The sequence below is a fragment of the Lycorma delicatula genome, chromosome 4, assembly GCF_047948215.1.
Source record: "Lycorma delicatula isolate Av1 chromosome 4, ASM4794821v1, whole genome shotgun sequence".
NCBI classification, from domain to species: Eukaryota; Metazoa; Arthropoda; class Insecta; order Hemiptera; family Fulgoridae; genus Lycorma; species Lycorma delicatula.
Window position 1 is genome coordinate 170,034,825 of NC_134458.1, and position 17,376 is coordinate 170,052,200.

At 28.9% G+C, this 17,376-nt stretch overlaps 1 protein-coding gene across 1 annotated transcript in view; it reads left to right on the forward strand.

Moving 5' to 3' along the window:
* Positions 1–17,376, forward strand: part of LOC142324070 (zinc finger protein 236-like) — a 131,334-nt gene that overhangs the window by 89,512 nt on the left and 24,446 nt on the right. The window contains exons 21-25 of the mRNA XM_075364699.1: positions 196–336; positions 3,721–3,800; positions 9,528–9,696; positions 13,971–14,083; positions 15,319–15,556. Coding sequence (XP_075220814.1) covers positions 196–336; positions 3,721–3,800; positions 9,528–9,696; positions 13,971–14,083; positions 15,319–15,556 — 741 coding nt within the window. The remainder of the gene's footprint in view (positions 1–195; positions 337–3,720; positions 3,801–9,527; positions 9,697–13,970; positions 14,084–15,318; positions 15,557–17,376) is intronic.

Below are 17,376 nucleotides of genomic sequence, written 5' to 3' on the forward strand. Positions count from 1 at the left end.
CAATAATTGATTGATGTTTTATTTTCTGGTATTAATTTTCCAGAATGGCTTCATGTAATATTAATGTTTCATTTTGTTAATTATTGTTATTTTTTAATACTTGTATGGTTAAAGATTGTTTATGTTTATTAAATGTGTTTTTTTAGAGAAATATTTTAAGTGTTTTATTTTAATATTTGTATATTTTCATTGTAGGAAAGCATACGTGAGATAGAAGAAACTTTAAATCAGCAACTATTTGGAAGTTTAACAACTGATAAAGAACAAGCTGAAAACTCTAATGTACTTTTTGATCAGAGCTTTGATCATTGTGTGTTTTCAGCTATAGCTCTTCCAGTATGTTATTTTTTTAATATTAATATCTTCCCTTATCTAATTACATTGTAAAATGTTTGAAAATGTTTATGTTATTAAAAATAATTAATAGGTTTAAAGAAAATATTTGTTGGTATCATGACAAAAACAGCATTTTTCAAGTAAACAATTATTAATGATTGTAAAATTAATTCAAACAAGATTTTGCTGTTTGTTACTCATATTAATATCAGAAGAAATCATTAAAACCCTGAAGTTGTTTCTGGTAGGGCAGGATTTCATTTAAAATAAAGTGAACACATTTTTTAAAGATATTGTTGCATGTTCATGGTTCGATCAGGATATTGAGAGATTGACAATTGAAAATGTTTATGTAATTACAATTTATTAATTTAAGAACATAAGTAAAACAAGATAAATCAATAATAATACTAATAAACAACTCATAATAATAATCAGAATAATAGCAATAATGACAACAGCAAATGATAATAATAAATATCAATAATAAACAAATAATAATTATTGTAATCTCAACCACAATAATAATAATAATAGACAGTGGTTACATACAAAATATAATATAAAGTAATCGTCAGGGTTTATTTACAGGTAGTTAAATATTGACAAGCAGCAGAATTCAGTCCCATTGACAAAAGACATTAGCATGACTGCTAATGTCACTTTATCCACTAGTTTTGTATTAACAACAGTAGTACAGTAGATGAGACAAGCATAAATTTTTTTCTCTGCAAATACCTTTGCTCTTCACAAATAAAACTACCCTAACAGTTTATGAATGAAATTTAGTACATTATAGTCTAACAGTAACTCACCAAACCACTTCTTGTTTTAATGTGTTGTGGAATTACTTGTGACGTCACTGTAATCGTGTTGAACTTAATTCACTAGAAATTCACTCCTTCACTGACCTCCTTGCAGACTGACTTCTTGCAGAACTAATTCAACTGGTCTTCCCTGGAGTATTTATACTCCTATCCTTTGTACCTGCCAGACCGGACCTAACTCAAAGCGTGAGCATGATCATCTGCCCTCACATATTCCCATGAAATTCTTATCCTGGTCCGATAACTCTTCTCATAGAACAACGTCTGTTTAGGTGTGTCAGTAGGCAGTATTACAGAGGACAATTGTTAAACAGACCTGTTACCTTTACTAAAAGGGTTTCTTTTAGCCCCTTTCTGAATTCCTCCCATTATTATATTTTCTACTACTTTCTTTTTAATTGGCAGGAATTTGTTACTCAGGTCTGTGATACTATTTTTTTTACAATATTTTGAATTTATTTTTAAATATAGAACAGAAATAATTACTGGAGTGTTGTTTCAAGTTTTAATTAGTTACTATTTTGAATTATTATATTTTTAATTGCAGATTATCTGTGTATATTAATATATCAGATATTGTACACCACTGTATTGAAATAATGTTATGTGTAGAAAATTAATCATGTATTTAACATTAACCTTTATGTAAAAAAATTTAAAACTAACCAAAACAGAACTTTCAAGAAGTTCTGTCACCCTTAGATACAATTACTACAAAAATACATGGTTAAAAAAAAGTTGACTTAAATTTTATGAAAAATCAACCAAGTTGGACACTCTCTTTAATTAAAATTTACTTTCAGTTCGATGAGTAATAATGGAATGACTTAAACTTTATGTAGTCATAATAATTCAGCCAAAATTAGAATGTGTAAGTACCAAATTCTTCTTTTTTATTCAATGATGAAACTTCTTTTATAGATATATTTCTATGATTTAAATAATTTGTATTACTTAATTTTCTTTTAACACAATCAAAGTTTACTACCAATCTGTTTTTGCACACAGACTAAATCGCACATTTATAAATGAGGAGCTGAAAATAGATTGAAGAAAAAATCTAAAATATATACACTAAAAAAAAATTAAACTATCAAACTAAAATATGAGGTCTGTAAATAAAGTAATGAGACTGGTTCAGAAAAACTTTTTATTTATACTCCAATTATACATAGACTCTATAACCTTCGAAATAGTTCCCTTGGGAAGTCATGCAACGCTTCAAACGGTTTTCCCACTCTTCATAGCAGTGTTGGAACTCAGAAATCAGAATATCCTTCAGATGGTCAGTTACATTTGTTTTATATTTTCTACTGTTCCAAAATGGTGTCCTTTGAGGTGTTTTTTTTAAATTTGGGAACAGGAAAAAGTCTCAGGGCCTCAATTCAGGTAGATAAGGTGGTTGAGGAATTACAGGGATGTTTTTCTTTGCCAAAAACTCATTAATTGAGAGTGCAGTGTCATGATGCAACATTCAACATCCAGCTGTTTCTGATCGCTGGACTCATGTGAACAATTCTTTTCCGCAGTTTCAAGAATTTCTTGGTAAACATATTGATTTACAATCTGTCCTGTAAACAAAAACTCAAAAAGTCTCTGATTCGCTCAATATTGTCGTCACTTTTTGATCTTAATGATCTTCCAGAGCGTGGATTGCCTGCAACTGATTCCCGGCCATCTGAAAATGCTTTAAATCATCTAAAAACTTGGGCTCATGACCAAGCGTCATTTACATTTGCCCTTTTCAATTGTGAAAAAGTTTCAGTAGCATTCTCACCAAATTTAACACAAAACTTGATTACACAACGTTGCTCATAATTAGTACCATGCATTTTTGTAACGCACAACAAAAAATCGTTTCATGAAAAGTTTGTTTACATCTCACTTGGCAGCAATAGACTAAAAATTTTAATACCTAATATAAATCACCTGTTCGCATAAACATATGTTTACTAGTAACTTTACACTTTGTCTGAAAAAAAGAAACTAGTCTCATTACTTTATTTACAGACCTTGTAAGTTATAATCATTAAAAATCTCTACCATAAATTAGAAACATTTATTTGAAATCTAGTTAGAGGTTAGTTAACTTTTTTATATCATTCTGTCTTTAAGAATGGTAATCATTTATTAAATAATGATGTACCTTTATTTTAAAGATCATATGCCGATTTTATCTAGCCGTTGTCTCTCATTTCATTTATGATGTTTCATTTTCATATTTGTGGCATTTACACATTTGTTTGTGTCATTGTTTGTGATAAAATCAACTAATTGATAACTTGGTAATGCATGATTCTATCAGTCAAATTTATTTGACTGTTTGTAGGTTCCACTTGCTAATTTAAGACACTTAAGTGTTTATCCAAGTAGTACAAATGTATCTTCACAGAAGTTATCAGATCTCATTTATAATAACCAGAATAATCTTATTTGAAATTGGTAACAATTTGCATTTTGTAGGAAAATAGTTGTTCAAGATGGATAGAATTGCTCATTCATTTTCTGCAGAAGATTAATTTTAAAACTGTAAACTGTAGTTGATTTTTTTTTTCAGACTGAACAACTCAACTTGGAACCAGTGATGCCTACTACTACCTTAGCAAATATCCTTCCACCAGACAAAGATAATCCAAGGTATTCTAGAATAATTGATTTAAAATAAAAAGATATATATTTTTTTTTTTTTTTTTAATTATAATGGATTCCGGTTAATAGGACCACCGGTTATTCAGGGCAGCCATTTAATTGGGGCATTTTTGTTAAGAAAGAAACATATTGATATAATTCATGTAAAATTATGCCAGTTTAATGGTCCAAAATGCTGCTTATAAGGCCCACTAGCTCGTTTGTTTCCTTCTTTTACTTCTAAAATATCACAATTTTATTAGTGATTTAAATCACTTGACTGTTGTTGAATCTTGTGTTGAGGGAGGTAACTTCCTTCTATCACTGGTCTGCTCAGCACGTAGTGCATGGCGACATAGGTTATGACGAAGCAAATGTTTTTATTTTCTTCATTGTGAGTCCATTGTTCATTGTGTATTGTGCTGTTTTTATCATTTTTCCATAATTATTTTTAATCACAGGTCTCTTTGTTACAAACACATCGCGTTATCTGGCTCAAAAAACCAGTGGATCGAATTACTCTGTTTTGTTGCATGAATATATCTGGCAGTGACAATCTAAAACTTCTTGTTATTGGTAAAGCAGGTAAGCCAAAATGTTTTAAGTAGGTTAGAATGGAGAGTTTACCAGTGCACTACTATTTTAATAAAAAAGCCTGGATGATGAGTCTAATTTTTCGTGATTGGCTGATTGCTTGGGACAAGTTACAGAAAAAATCAAGAAAGATTTGCCTGTTTATTGGTAACTGTGTTGCCCATCTTAATGTAGATTTACGAAACATTCAAATTGAGTTTCTGCCACTGAATACAATGAGTTTTTCAACCGCTTGAAATGGGAGTAATAAAAAATTTTTAATTTATTTACTGAAATAAACTAATAAGTTACATTTTACAAGAAATTGAAGGAAATATGTTGACTTCCTCGGATATGGCTAAAGATGTTAGTGCACGTGTAAATTTGTTGCAGGCAATTCAGTCTGTAATTATGTATGGTTACAAAAACTATTCAGTAATGCATTATATCAGAACAGTAGCTCTTTTTAAATGTAATAGGTCTGTTTTATATGTAGCTATGTAATGTAAAAAGATAGTAAATAATGTATGTATTTTATTAGTTACGTATTATACATTAGAGTATTTAAATTTTTATTTTGTTGTAATCTATAAAATTGTTCATGTAAAATTAATATTAGAAATAAAATTCAGAATAGTAAATCGCTAATTCAAGTTTAATAATTAGAATACACCTGTATACTGTATTTGTGCATAGCTCCTCATTTTTTGTTAATATCGCTTAATAGAGCCATTTAGTCCTGGTCCTGAAGTGGTCCAATTATCCAGACTCTACTGTATATATATATATATTTCTATTATTATTTTTATTATTATTATTATTATTATTATTATTATTATTATTATTATTATATGCCAGTAAAATGTACACAATTTTATAAAAGACTTGTACAGTTCTCAAATTTCTTGTGCTAGAGGTATCCAGATAAATCTTGGTTATTTTATATTTTTGTCCTTCATATTTTCTATATATGGTCATAGGGGATTTTTAATTAAGGTTTGACAATTAAGTTAGTAAGTTCTATTTTATGATTTTGTAATCCTTTATAATGAAGGATCAAAGAGTATGCTTAAAAAAAGGTTATTGCTGCTAAGTGTTTTGCAAAAAAGAACTTTTGATAAGTCTTATATCCATGAAGGAACAGTTTTAGTGCAAATAAGAGATGTGATTGGAAAATTTTAAGACTGAGCTTGTATTTTCAAAATGGCAATAGTTACAGGCTATTGTGATGAATTTCCTTCAAAGTAGTCACACACTGACTCCAACGATGTTTTCACTTTTGGAAGCATTCCTGGAAATTTTCTTTCTTAAGGGTGTCAAGAACCCTCTCTGTTTTTTCCTGGATGTCTTCAATTGAATCAAATTGGTTCCCTTTTAGCAAAAATTTCAATTTAGGAAACTGGTAGAAGTACGTAGGAGCTACATCAGGTGGTAGGGGGGTTGCAGAAGCACAGGAATTTGAAATTTGGCCAAAAATTCTGTGATTTAAAAATGCACAATGAGCTGGTGGGTTGTCATAGTGGAGGACCCAATTTTTGTCTTGCCAGAGTGCAGGCCCTTTTTTGCGCACATTTTTGCACAAATGCTGAAGGACACTTTCATAGTATTCCTGGGTGACTACCTGCTCTCTAGTGGCAAATTCATGATGCGCAGTCCCACCAACATTGTCTTCACATTTGATCAACTTGGTCGCACTTTTTTCGATCATGGCAAATTTGGACCCTTCCACTGTGGTGATTGTGCCTTGTTTTTGGATCATACCTAAAAACCCATTATTCGTCACCTATAATTACCCTATTTAACAAATCTGAGTCAGATTCGGCTCAATTAATCAGTTCTTGAGAAACTTCAAGTCAATGTCAGTTTCTACTGGTTTGCAAACAATTTCAGAATAAATTTTATGGACACTCAACACATGTTTAAATCTTCAATTAAAATTTACTGAACCACATAAAAACTTAAATTCAGTTCATCAGCTATCTTCCTATTTATAAGTCTACGGTCAAAGCACACTAAATTGCAAACTTTCAAATGTTTTTATTGGTTTTCAAAATGGAAGGCTAACCAGACTATCAAGGGAATGTAAGCATTCTATTTTTTTACTGTTTCAGCAAAAAAAAAAAAAAAAAATCTAGTTATCATACTATTAATGACACATTCTTTTTTAGTCTTATTAAAAACCACAACTGCATAGTATGCATTTTCATGATCATCAGTATGACATAAATGTTAAGGTAGATGAATTTTCTTTTTATTGGTGTTTTTTTATTTCACCAAAAGTGTAGGTGCGTTTGAAATAAAAGTTTTAAAAACTGATGAAATAGAAAGTTTACTCGTATGATCTTCTACATACCTTGAGATGACAGTTTTAAAGTTCAAAATGCTTCCTGACCAAAATTTTGCTTCTAAAACTGAGACCAGAATACCAGATTGTAAAAAATTAAAGATAGATTCTACTGGGCTGAAATACAGGTAGTAGTTATAAATTCTTGCAATAGGAAAGAGCTTAAAGCATTAAAAAATGTTTATCTTCAAGAGTTGGGTGCTTCTTAAATAAATTATAAAACATATCTGAGTGGATGATATGTTTTTAAGAGCTAGTAAATCACTCCAAAAATTCTTGGGAAAAATTATTTCTTTAGAAAATAGAGAACAAACAAATGAGACACTTTGTAGAAACTTAGGCAGGTAGTTGGTCACTTTATTAAAAAAATAAAATAAACTTGCTTGGAAATATTCAACTGAGCAAGGCATTCTCAAATGGCTAGATTGTTATGAAAAGAAGTAACTAACATTAAAATAATTAAATAGTTTAAAATCAGGGTACAAGTAGCAAAGATACCAGAAAGGAACTTGAAATAAATAATCCATAGAAGGTCAGCCATTACTTTTTTTTGGCAAGTGCACTGTCTATGTAGAACAACAGCCTGATGTTGCACCAAGAGACATTTTATTTCTTAAATGAAGGGATCATCTTATAGATGGTAACTGTGTTCTTCCCCCTTTTAATATGATGTAAAAATTATGTAGTTTTGTGATGACTTGATATGAATCTGACAACAGTAGCACAATATCTTCTCACAGTAAATAGAACAGTGCTGCAGAACTGTATTATTCTTGTTATCTTAATAATGATAATGTGTATTAACAATTAAGTCATAACCTAATCATACGTTGCTGTAAAAGTGATTGTATCACTCTTTGTAAGATTTTATATCTGCTGCACAAAAAATCCCAATGATAATTAATATACTTGTCAGTATGTGATAAAACATTCTTAACATTTGCTGAGTATTAGATAACTTATGAAAATAATTGGCTATTACATATTTCCAGAACCAATGCTGCTGCCTTATGTGGATAAACAGTACACTTTGTCATAGTATACGTAGGTATACATTTAAGTAATTCATATGCAGGTGCCCACAAAATATTATTACAACTTTAGATTGCAAATGTTATGGATGGGTTTTATGGAAGAATAGTATTCAAAAAGTTTACAGATGGTGTTGTTGGTCATGTAGAAATGACATGTAGTATCACCTCAAAACCAAAATAGAAGTCATGCTTACATCACTCAGTAATATCCATGATTGTTTAAGAGAAGATCGAGTGTGTTTAGAGGTTCATAGAAACAAAATCACACACTGGTACAACATAACTTTAGATTGCCACATAACAGATCACTACCATCACAGCTTACCTTGCTTACACTGTTTGAAAAGTTTAAGACCACAAGAAGTGTTGAACACAAGAAAGGTTATGGTTAGCCAAGTGTATATGATGAAAATATTGAACGAGTGTAAGAGGCATTTATTACCAGTCCCCAAAAGTCAACATGATAAACAACATGTGAATTAAACATTCTTCATTCTTTTGTTTATAATGTGTTGAGAAACATTTAAAAAAGCATCCTTACAAGCTTCAATTGCTGTAAGCAATTACACATGAAGATAGGATTGCTTGTAAGATTTTGCTATTATCATGCCCGATCATCGGAAGATGACAGTTATCTTAATGAAATTGCTTTTGCCAATGAGACTACTTTTTATTTACCAGGAAAGGTAAATAAAAAAAACTTCAGCATCTGAGGCCCAGAAAACCCATATTTCAATGCCAAGCATGTTTGAAACAGTTCAAAAGTTAGTGTGTGGTGTTTTGTGTCAGAGCAATTGGCCCATTTTCCTTTAACAGACTGTGACTTATAACAGTTACCATGATATGAAAAAAAGTGTTGCCTATCCTCAGCTACAGCATTTAAACCTAACATCATTTTCTTGTAAGATGGTATCCCTTCACATCTGGCTATATGGTTAAATGAATTTCTGAAAAGCATTGGATTTAACACCTTGTAATTTCTTTATATGGGGCTTCCAAGGATGTGTCCATTACTCTGAGATTCTGACATGGAAGATTTGAAGGTAAAAATCATTGTTGCATTTACCTAGTATGAATGCCTATATACTGCATTGTAACTGGCAAGAGTTGGATTATCACCTAGAGATTGTTTATGCTACCCATGTACCACATACTGAATACTTGAAAAATATCACATACTGAATTTCACACCAAGAAAAAACTTTAAAGTATGACCTATTTTACCATGGAAAAATTATAACTATAGGTAGTATAATAATTTTTTTTATAATTAAAGTTGTAAAGATCTTTTATGGACACTGTAAATTCCAGAAAATTAGTAGTGTTATTTAATAAAATATAATATAGTTTTATAGTTCTTTTTCTAATAATTACAATAATGCAAGTTTTTCATCATCCAAGCTAGCTACTATCCATTTCACTTCAAAATAATTAGATCATATTGCTTTTCCACTGTGGTTTCCCTGATAGTCATTATTTGTTGAGAAATACTGAAAAATATGTACTGATAGTAAAAATTTAATTATTTTACACATTGATTTAGTAATTGAAGATTTAAAACTTGTACTAATAATTTTCTCTTATTTTGATCTCAGACTTCAATGTTTATTTGTTTATTCTTCATTTTCAGTTTGTTTACTTTGTATTTTTTTAATACAAGTACTAAAATGTACTATAATGTACATTTTTATTAACTCGTACAAGAAATAACACTTTTATACTGTATGTTAAAATGTTATTTATATTTTTAAATATTCATGGTTTTTGTTTTTTTTAATTTTTTAGCTTAAATCAAACTGAACTGATTAAATCAAAGACTGATGATGCTAGTAACAAAGAAGTGACTGAACTAGCGGTTCACATTGAAGGTTTCGATGCATCAAAAAATTCAGATCATGATCAGTTTTCTTGTCCAATATGTGATAAAACATTCTTAACACTTGCTCAGTATAAGGTATTTACTATGAAAATAGATATTTATTTTTTAATTTTATTTGTTTTTTCATTATTTGTATTATTGATATTTTTTTAATATTTAAAAATACATATCTCAGAATGGTAAAGTTTTTCCATGTTTTAATGATATACATTCAGTATATAAGACATCATTTAAAAATTTTTTTGTGTTCAAAAATAGTTACAGTTTACATATGAACCATTTACCCTGAAGAAAACCATTTTACCATTTACCATTTATTGAACCCTGAAGAAACAAATATTGTATAGTGCCCTTTAAATATGCAAATATCCATAATATAGTATTATAGTGGCTGCATGAAATTCAAAACCTTATATTGAAATTTGCCTATTATATTGTTTGTTTACATAAGGATTCAGTTTAATTGTAAATAAAATCAAGTTTCATATTTATGTAACCATGGATTGTTACACTTTAAATTTACTATTATGTGGGAGATTCTTGAGCTTTATTTACTGAAACAAGCAAAGCAAGTATTGACTTCTGCAAAATAGCTGTAGAAGTAATGTAAAAGCCATGTCAAAAATAAGGTCTGTTTTGAATTTGTCACCTATATATGTGATGTAAATAATGGCATAAATGGATGGCATTTCAAACAATAGTTTAGTCATTTTGTTGTTGGTTGTTTATATTTATCCATTCATAATCATTGTTACAATTCGTAGTCCACAGTGTGAAGTTTTTGGAGTAACCTGGATTTTTGCTACTGACATTTACAGGCCGATATTGTGAGTGACACTAAAGTTAGACAGTTCATTTCACAAAGGGCAAACAAGCATTTATTTTGAAGAATGTAGCATCCAGCTGTCTGTGAAACAGATAATTTGATTGAATAGGTTGATGAAAAAATTTGAGAAAATCGGTGCTTCATCGTGCCACAGTTGTCTTGATGTTTCATAATCTTTGGTTTATGAAGTTTTGACTGAAAAATTGGTCTATAAAAATTTTGTGGTAGATGGGTGCTGAAGACATTAACTGACATACCCAAGGATTACTGCAGCACATGAATTTTTGAGGCTTTACAAAAATGAAGTTGATGAATTGTTTGATCGCATTGTTACTGAAGATGAAACCTGGATTTATTATTCAGATGTCGAGACAAAGAAGCAGTCGATGCGATAGTCACATTTATCATGTGTGGTTTAAGCAACTGGTGGTAGAATTTCTTGAAGAGGGAATGAAGAAGCTAGTGAAACGCTATGAAAAAGTGATGAAGTTGAAGGCAGGAATATAGAAAAGAAGTAAAGAAATGTTGTTTTTATGAGTAAGTAATAAATTTTGTTAATAATTTTCAAAACTGATCTTACTCTAAAAAAACACCTCTTATAAATTGAGTTAATTTTATCCATTGTGAGTGAATTTATTTCTGACCATTTGTTGTATTGGTTACTTCTGGAATTGCCCCAATCATAGTGTGCTAACTATTTTAGTATATTACCATAAAATACATAGTGTAAATTTTACTTTTATCATAGGATTATTAATAAATGGATGAAAATATTTCATTCATTTTTCACTGGGGTTATGTTGAATGAGATATAAATTTTTAAAGTGATTTTTAATAATGCTTTACAGGCTTCTTTAAAGCTTGAAGGTGTTAAAACTTGAATTAGAATTTTTTATTTAGACATAAGAACTATTCCAAAATTTACTTCCATTTTAAAAATTGGCATAACAATATGGTATATGCATTTGTTTTTCATTTTTTCTAAACATTGGTTGCAACTTGATTTTTATCATGGAAAGAGATGTTGCTCACTTAATGTTGAATCTGGTGTGTAACAAATGGTCAAAATTATTGTATTCAAAGAATGTTCCCAAAACTGTGGAAACTTCATTTATCTGTTTAATCCTTTCACCATTTTTTTCCGTTTTTGGAACAACTTCATTAATTATGGCCTTACTATTCATATATGTGTACCAAGGTCAATCTTGTTCAATGTCTAATAGGCTTTCTACTACCACAAATACTACCACAAATGCAACTTGATCATTGATGGAGCTAGATGGAGCTATTTCACTTTCAATAGCTAATCAAGCCATAATCATTATCAATTCTACGACTAGACAATTGCAGGCTCCATATTTCATCATCTATTTCTTTGCAAGCACTTAATATTATGGCCAATCAATAGGCATTTAATAAGATTATGAACTACCAACTGCTGCTTTGGCAACTGGTTTATTTACAGCAGCCAGTCAAAAGTCATTTGTAAAACAGTCCTTTTATAATTACTGTATTATTAGTTTAACATAGTTATGTTTATTTTTCAGTTAGTATTAAATAATATACACAATGTTATTAACCATTTTTATGTTTTGTTTCTCCATTTATTTGTTTTTATTTATTCATTACATGTTTTTGAAAAAACCAATAAATGAAAACCAAATGATAAAATTCAATTAATGAAAACCATAATTACATGGTTCCCATAGGCAGGAAATGTCTGGAAATATAATAGTCAGTCATTTTTAGAAAAAATCAGGAAAGGTCAGGAAAAATTGCAAAAAATGTCAGAGAATTGCATTTTTAAGTATTAACAATAAAGTATTTTTTAAGTAATGACAAAATATATTTGATATACTTTACCGGTATCAGGAAGTGGTGATCCCATCATCCAGCACATTACAACTATGTGCATCAAGCAGCTATTAACATGTCCTGTTCTTACATACATTCCCTAATTGTTCTTTTATAGTAAAGGAGGAATATTCCAAATTGCAGTTAATTTTTTCACTGGTGAAATTTTAACAAAAAGTTACCGTTGAAAAATTTAAACGTTTTTAACTATTTGTTTTCTTGGAATTTCTCTCAAACTACCGTGAATTTTTTTTTGTATTTTAGGTAATTAATTGCTTTTAAATGACATATAAAAACACTCTGTTTGATGACAAGTGGTTAGATATAAACTTACATCCAGAATTCAGTTGGTTAAGAAGAGGTAGAGATGTGTATCATTCATTTTGTGATGTGTGTAAAAAACATTTTTTGGACTGGGCAATATGGGCCAAAAGGCAGTGACTTCACACAGTAAAGAAAAGCAGCATAATGAAATAATTAAGATACAGAATTCTCAGCCTTCATTGAAAAACTTTTTATCTCCCAGTGGGCTTCAGCTCAGCAGAATAAAACTTTGATTAACAGTTGTGAGAATGGTGGTTTTGATACATCTGTGTGTTATCTGCCTTAATCTTCTGGTCAGATTAGTAGCATTTCATCAGCAAATGATACATTTGAATCCTTCATTGAAACTTCATTTATGCAAAATGACAACACAATTACTTATTTTTGTTATGAAGACAATGTTTCTAAAGCAGAAATTGTATGGGTTCTTAATGCTGTACAAAATAAGTTATCCTTAAGTTCATGTGAAGACATTGGTGCAATGTATTTTATGTTTCATGATAGATTTATAGTATCAAAATTCCAGCTTGGAACTACTAAATTCTCTTATATCATTAGTCATGGCCTTGCATCATACTTTAATGGCATTTTGCAAATACGTTAGAATAATAATGACAAAATATTTTTCAAGTAAATTTTAATAATGTTTGTTTTCTATACAAAAAAAGATGTTCTGTTCTAGTTTTCTTATCTGAATTACTTTTAGTCACAGTGATTTTAGTTTTCCTTTAAGTTGTGCTCATATAATTATATACCCTTTGTTAAATTGAAATCTGTGTTTCTTATCATTTTTATGCAAACCAAGTTATTAGATATTTTGTTTACTTTGTAAAATAATGTAGGCTTGTTTTTGTGAAAAAGTTTTAGCAATCTTAGGTACGACCCAACTATTTTTAAAAATTACTTTAGATAGTTTCTATTTATTATCCGTGTTACTATTACCATGATGTTCATTTTATGCAAAAGATTTATTAAATATTGTTGTGTTTTTGTACTTTACAATGTAATTTATTGAAACAATTTATCACAAACAATAGCCTAATTTTAAATTTTTATTGTAAAAAAATCAGTAAGAAATAAAGTTTAAAAATAAATGTAATAATAAATAATTAAAAAAAGACATGAGTGGGGCAGCTATGGGGGTGGTGGAGGCTGCAAAAAATAAAATATCTATGTATTTTGCAATGTAAATAGCAATAGCGTAACATTATGAGAGTCAGGAAAGTTTTACTAAATTGGTCAGGAAAGTCAGTAAAACCTTGAACGTTAATATTTAAATTATATTCTTCTATAGTTATTATTCAGATAAGAAATTTTATGGTTTTTATTTATTTTTGCATTTAAGTTGCACGAGAAAAATCATGGTCGTGAGAAAGAACATGAATGTCAGCTGTGCGGATCAACTTACACAACAGTGGCATCCCTTTTACGTCATATGTCCGTACATGTGGAAAAGAAGTAAGTTATGTTAATTTGTAACTGAATAGAATTGTCAGTATATTATTAAACAAACTTGACTTTATGATATTTAGAAATTTAATTTATGACAAATAAATTATTCAATTCTAAAGCATTTATTGATAGAGAATAAACAAAATTCCTGATTCTATATATTGGTAATTGTAGTGCTGAAAAAGTACTTCTTTTATAGAATTGAACCACAATCTCTGACAACATAATGAAAAAAAAAGTTCTGTTTAAATAATAATTTGCAATTTGTTACTTCCTTATTTGTTTATTTTCAAATGATGCATAACCTTCATGATCACAGTAAAGTTGATTAGAGAAGAAGCTTACAAATGAAAAATTAACTGTATTATTATGAAATTATCACTTAATTTAAGAATAACTGTAAAAATCAGAAAAAAATTTTATCTTAATATAAAACTAGTCTGAAAGAGGAGAAATATATTTTTATATTAAATTTAAAAAAAAATTATACCTCTTTTAGTTTTCTCATTCAATTTATATTTTATATATTTCTTGTGGAGTTCTGTACAAGAACATTTTGTATTTTTTTAAGGCTTTTGTAATTTTTCATCGCAATTTCATATAAAACTTTTTTTAATGTAATTTAATTTTTAAATAAAAATTAGTTAAAATATTTAAATTGTTTAAAATTCTGTATGAAATATCAGATTTGTCTTAAAAACAACTAAATAATTTAAAAAAAGAATCATAAAAAACCGGTGAATTCAGATTGGTAGTACACATCCGTCAGGCATTACATGATTAAAAAAGAAAATTGATTACTTTTTGTTAATAAGATGTTTATTAATTTAATTTTTATTGTATTATAAACTTAAAAATAGCCTAATTACTTCATAACATAAAATCTCTAATGAAAATTATAATACAGGTTTTAAATATAATCAAGATAGCTTAAGAAAAATTATTTTTCCCTTTCAAAAGAAGGAAAAAATAATACTGGGAGTTGGTCTATTTCTTTTTTTTAATTATAGCAACTTAGTCTCACAATATATACAGGAATAATATTATGCACTAGAATTCCATGGTATAAATACAATGTAGTGTCAACTTGACTATCTCAAAGTTGTTTATACTGATTTTTCCAATTTAACCTTGAATTAGTAAAAGTCAGGTTAATGAGATTTTGCTGTTTAATGATATTAATATCTGATTAATAAAAATTATGATAGTTAATGTAGTAAAATTAACATTTGTTCATTTAGGTCATTCATTTGTCCAGTATGTGGATTATCTTACAGAACAGAAAGTCAGCTTAGAAGACATTGCAATGAACATCAGCAAAGTAGAAGAAAAGTGAAAAGAAGAAGAGGTGAAGCTAGGCAGCTTACTGAAGAAGAAACAAATCAACTCGTTAATCAGATGCCTCAGAACGGTGCATCAGTTTCAGAAAAAGTGTTGATAGCTTCTGTTGCTGAACGTGATAAAATAAGTGAGCTTAAGGTAGAGTAGTTTTATTTTGTGTATGAATTTTTATCTCTTATGATCTGAAAATATAGCTTGAAAAATTATTAAAAAAATTAATGATCTTTGTAATAATCATTGATTGAACAAACTATTTGACATCGACAGATTATTATTGTCTTGAATGAAACTTTTTTTTGTTCACTGTTCAGTAAGTTGCTTTTTTGACTACAAAAAAAAAATAAAGATAATACCTTAAAGAATTGAAATAAACAGAAATAACTAACATACTATGTACGTCAATCTGCAACTACAACGACCCCTTAGTGTGTTTCAAGTTTTATCGTACAGTATTGCACCTAACATTTAGAAATTCTTGTATTTAAAAAATTAGCTGTTATTTATTAATTTCTACTTTTAATCACTAAGTTGAATGCAAAAGGACGACTTTTATTACCAATGAAGTTACTTGTAATTATAGAACTGAAAAATTGGTAATCAACTTGTAAAAAATCGTTCTACATTTATAGAAACTCCATCCATTACTGGTATCCAAAAAAACAACTTTTTTTAACAAGTACTAAAGATAAAAGGATGATTTTGTAACCTGTCATTCAAAAAAACCATTAATAGTGTCATTACAGACTCTTATGAAGAACAAATATATTTTCACAAGTACATTGTTAACCTTAGAAAAAAATTTTTAAAAAAGGAGTAAAAATCTCAGCATATTTTGAGATACTGTTTGATAGAATAAAAATGATATCGTCAGTTAACATAATAGTTAACTAAAGTTAGAAATTGGTTTTAGTCTTAGCTATAAGTTAAATTGATAAGTTAATTGGTTATGTAGTCTAAGCTATAATGGTCATCTGAATAAAACGACGTGACTAATTGCATCAATAAGTGGTCATAATTTTTTTTGTTGTAATTTTTCATTTTTAAGTATCTTAGGATGTTAATATCATTTCCAGATGATTGTGGGAGAGCATTGCCAGGCTTATTATGGAAAGTGGTGAGTGAATTGTATCCAGTTGCTGCCTTTTTCACTGAGCCAGTTACACTGTTATTAAATATTACCTTGCTAAAAACTAAAAAAGACAGTTGATATTCAGCCCTGCAGTTGTCATTTTGTTTCTGTTTGTAGACTAATGTATATACTATGCAATCAAATCAACATTGGGTGCAGAAAAAATGCAAAGTCTCTTCTAAACCATCAGTTGATTCAGTAATATTGCTACAATCACTGACAGGTTGCAAGCATCTATTACAGCTTTTTATCTATTGTATATTAAGCTTTTGTATTTTTATAATTACTATTTGCATTCATTACCAATATTAATTTAATTTTGCATTGTTTATTTACAGAATTTTCAGCTATTATTAAATTTATTCTACTTGTTTTTTTGTTATTTTATTATCTATTTCATTTGTTTTTTAATATTTATTTTTCAACAATAAAGACTGTAAACAAGGTGGCAAGCTCGGAAATATGAGAGAGACTTTATTCATAGCAATGGTAGAAATATTACCAGCAATGTTATTAAATAGTTTGACAAAAAAAATAGGTAAATCACTTCCATCTATTTCAGTGGCAGTTCACATTTTTCTTACATCTGAATTTCAGCTGGTTGCACTGTAATCAACATTTCATTAACGCATTAGTGCATCTGCACTTGACTGCAACATTGTGATGATTAAGTGCAAATGCAATGTTAATTTGGTCATGCAGTAAATGCATTTATAGAAAATTCTTTGACTGCTGCTGCTTTTACCTTAGATGTTTCACATCTGTAAGTAAGACTCGGCTATACAGTGTAAAGCAACAAATTATTGTACCCCTGATTCTGTAGGAAACC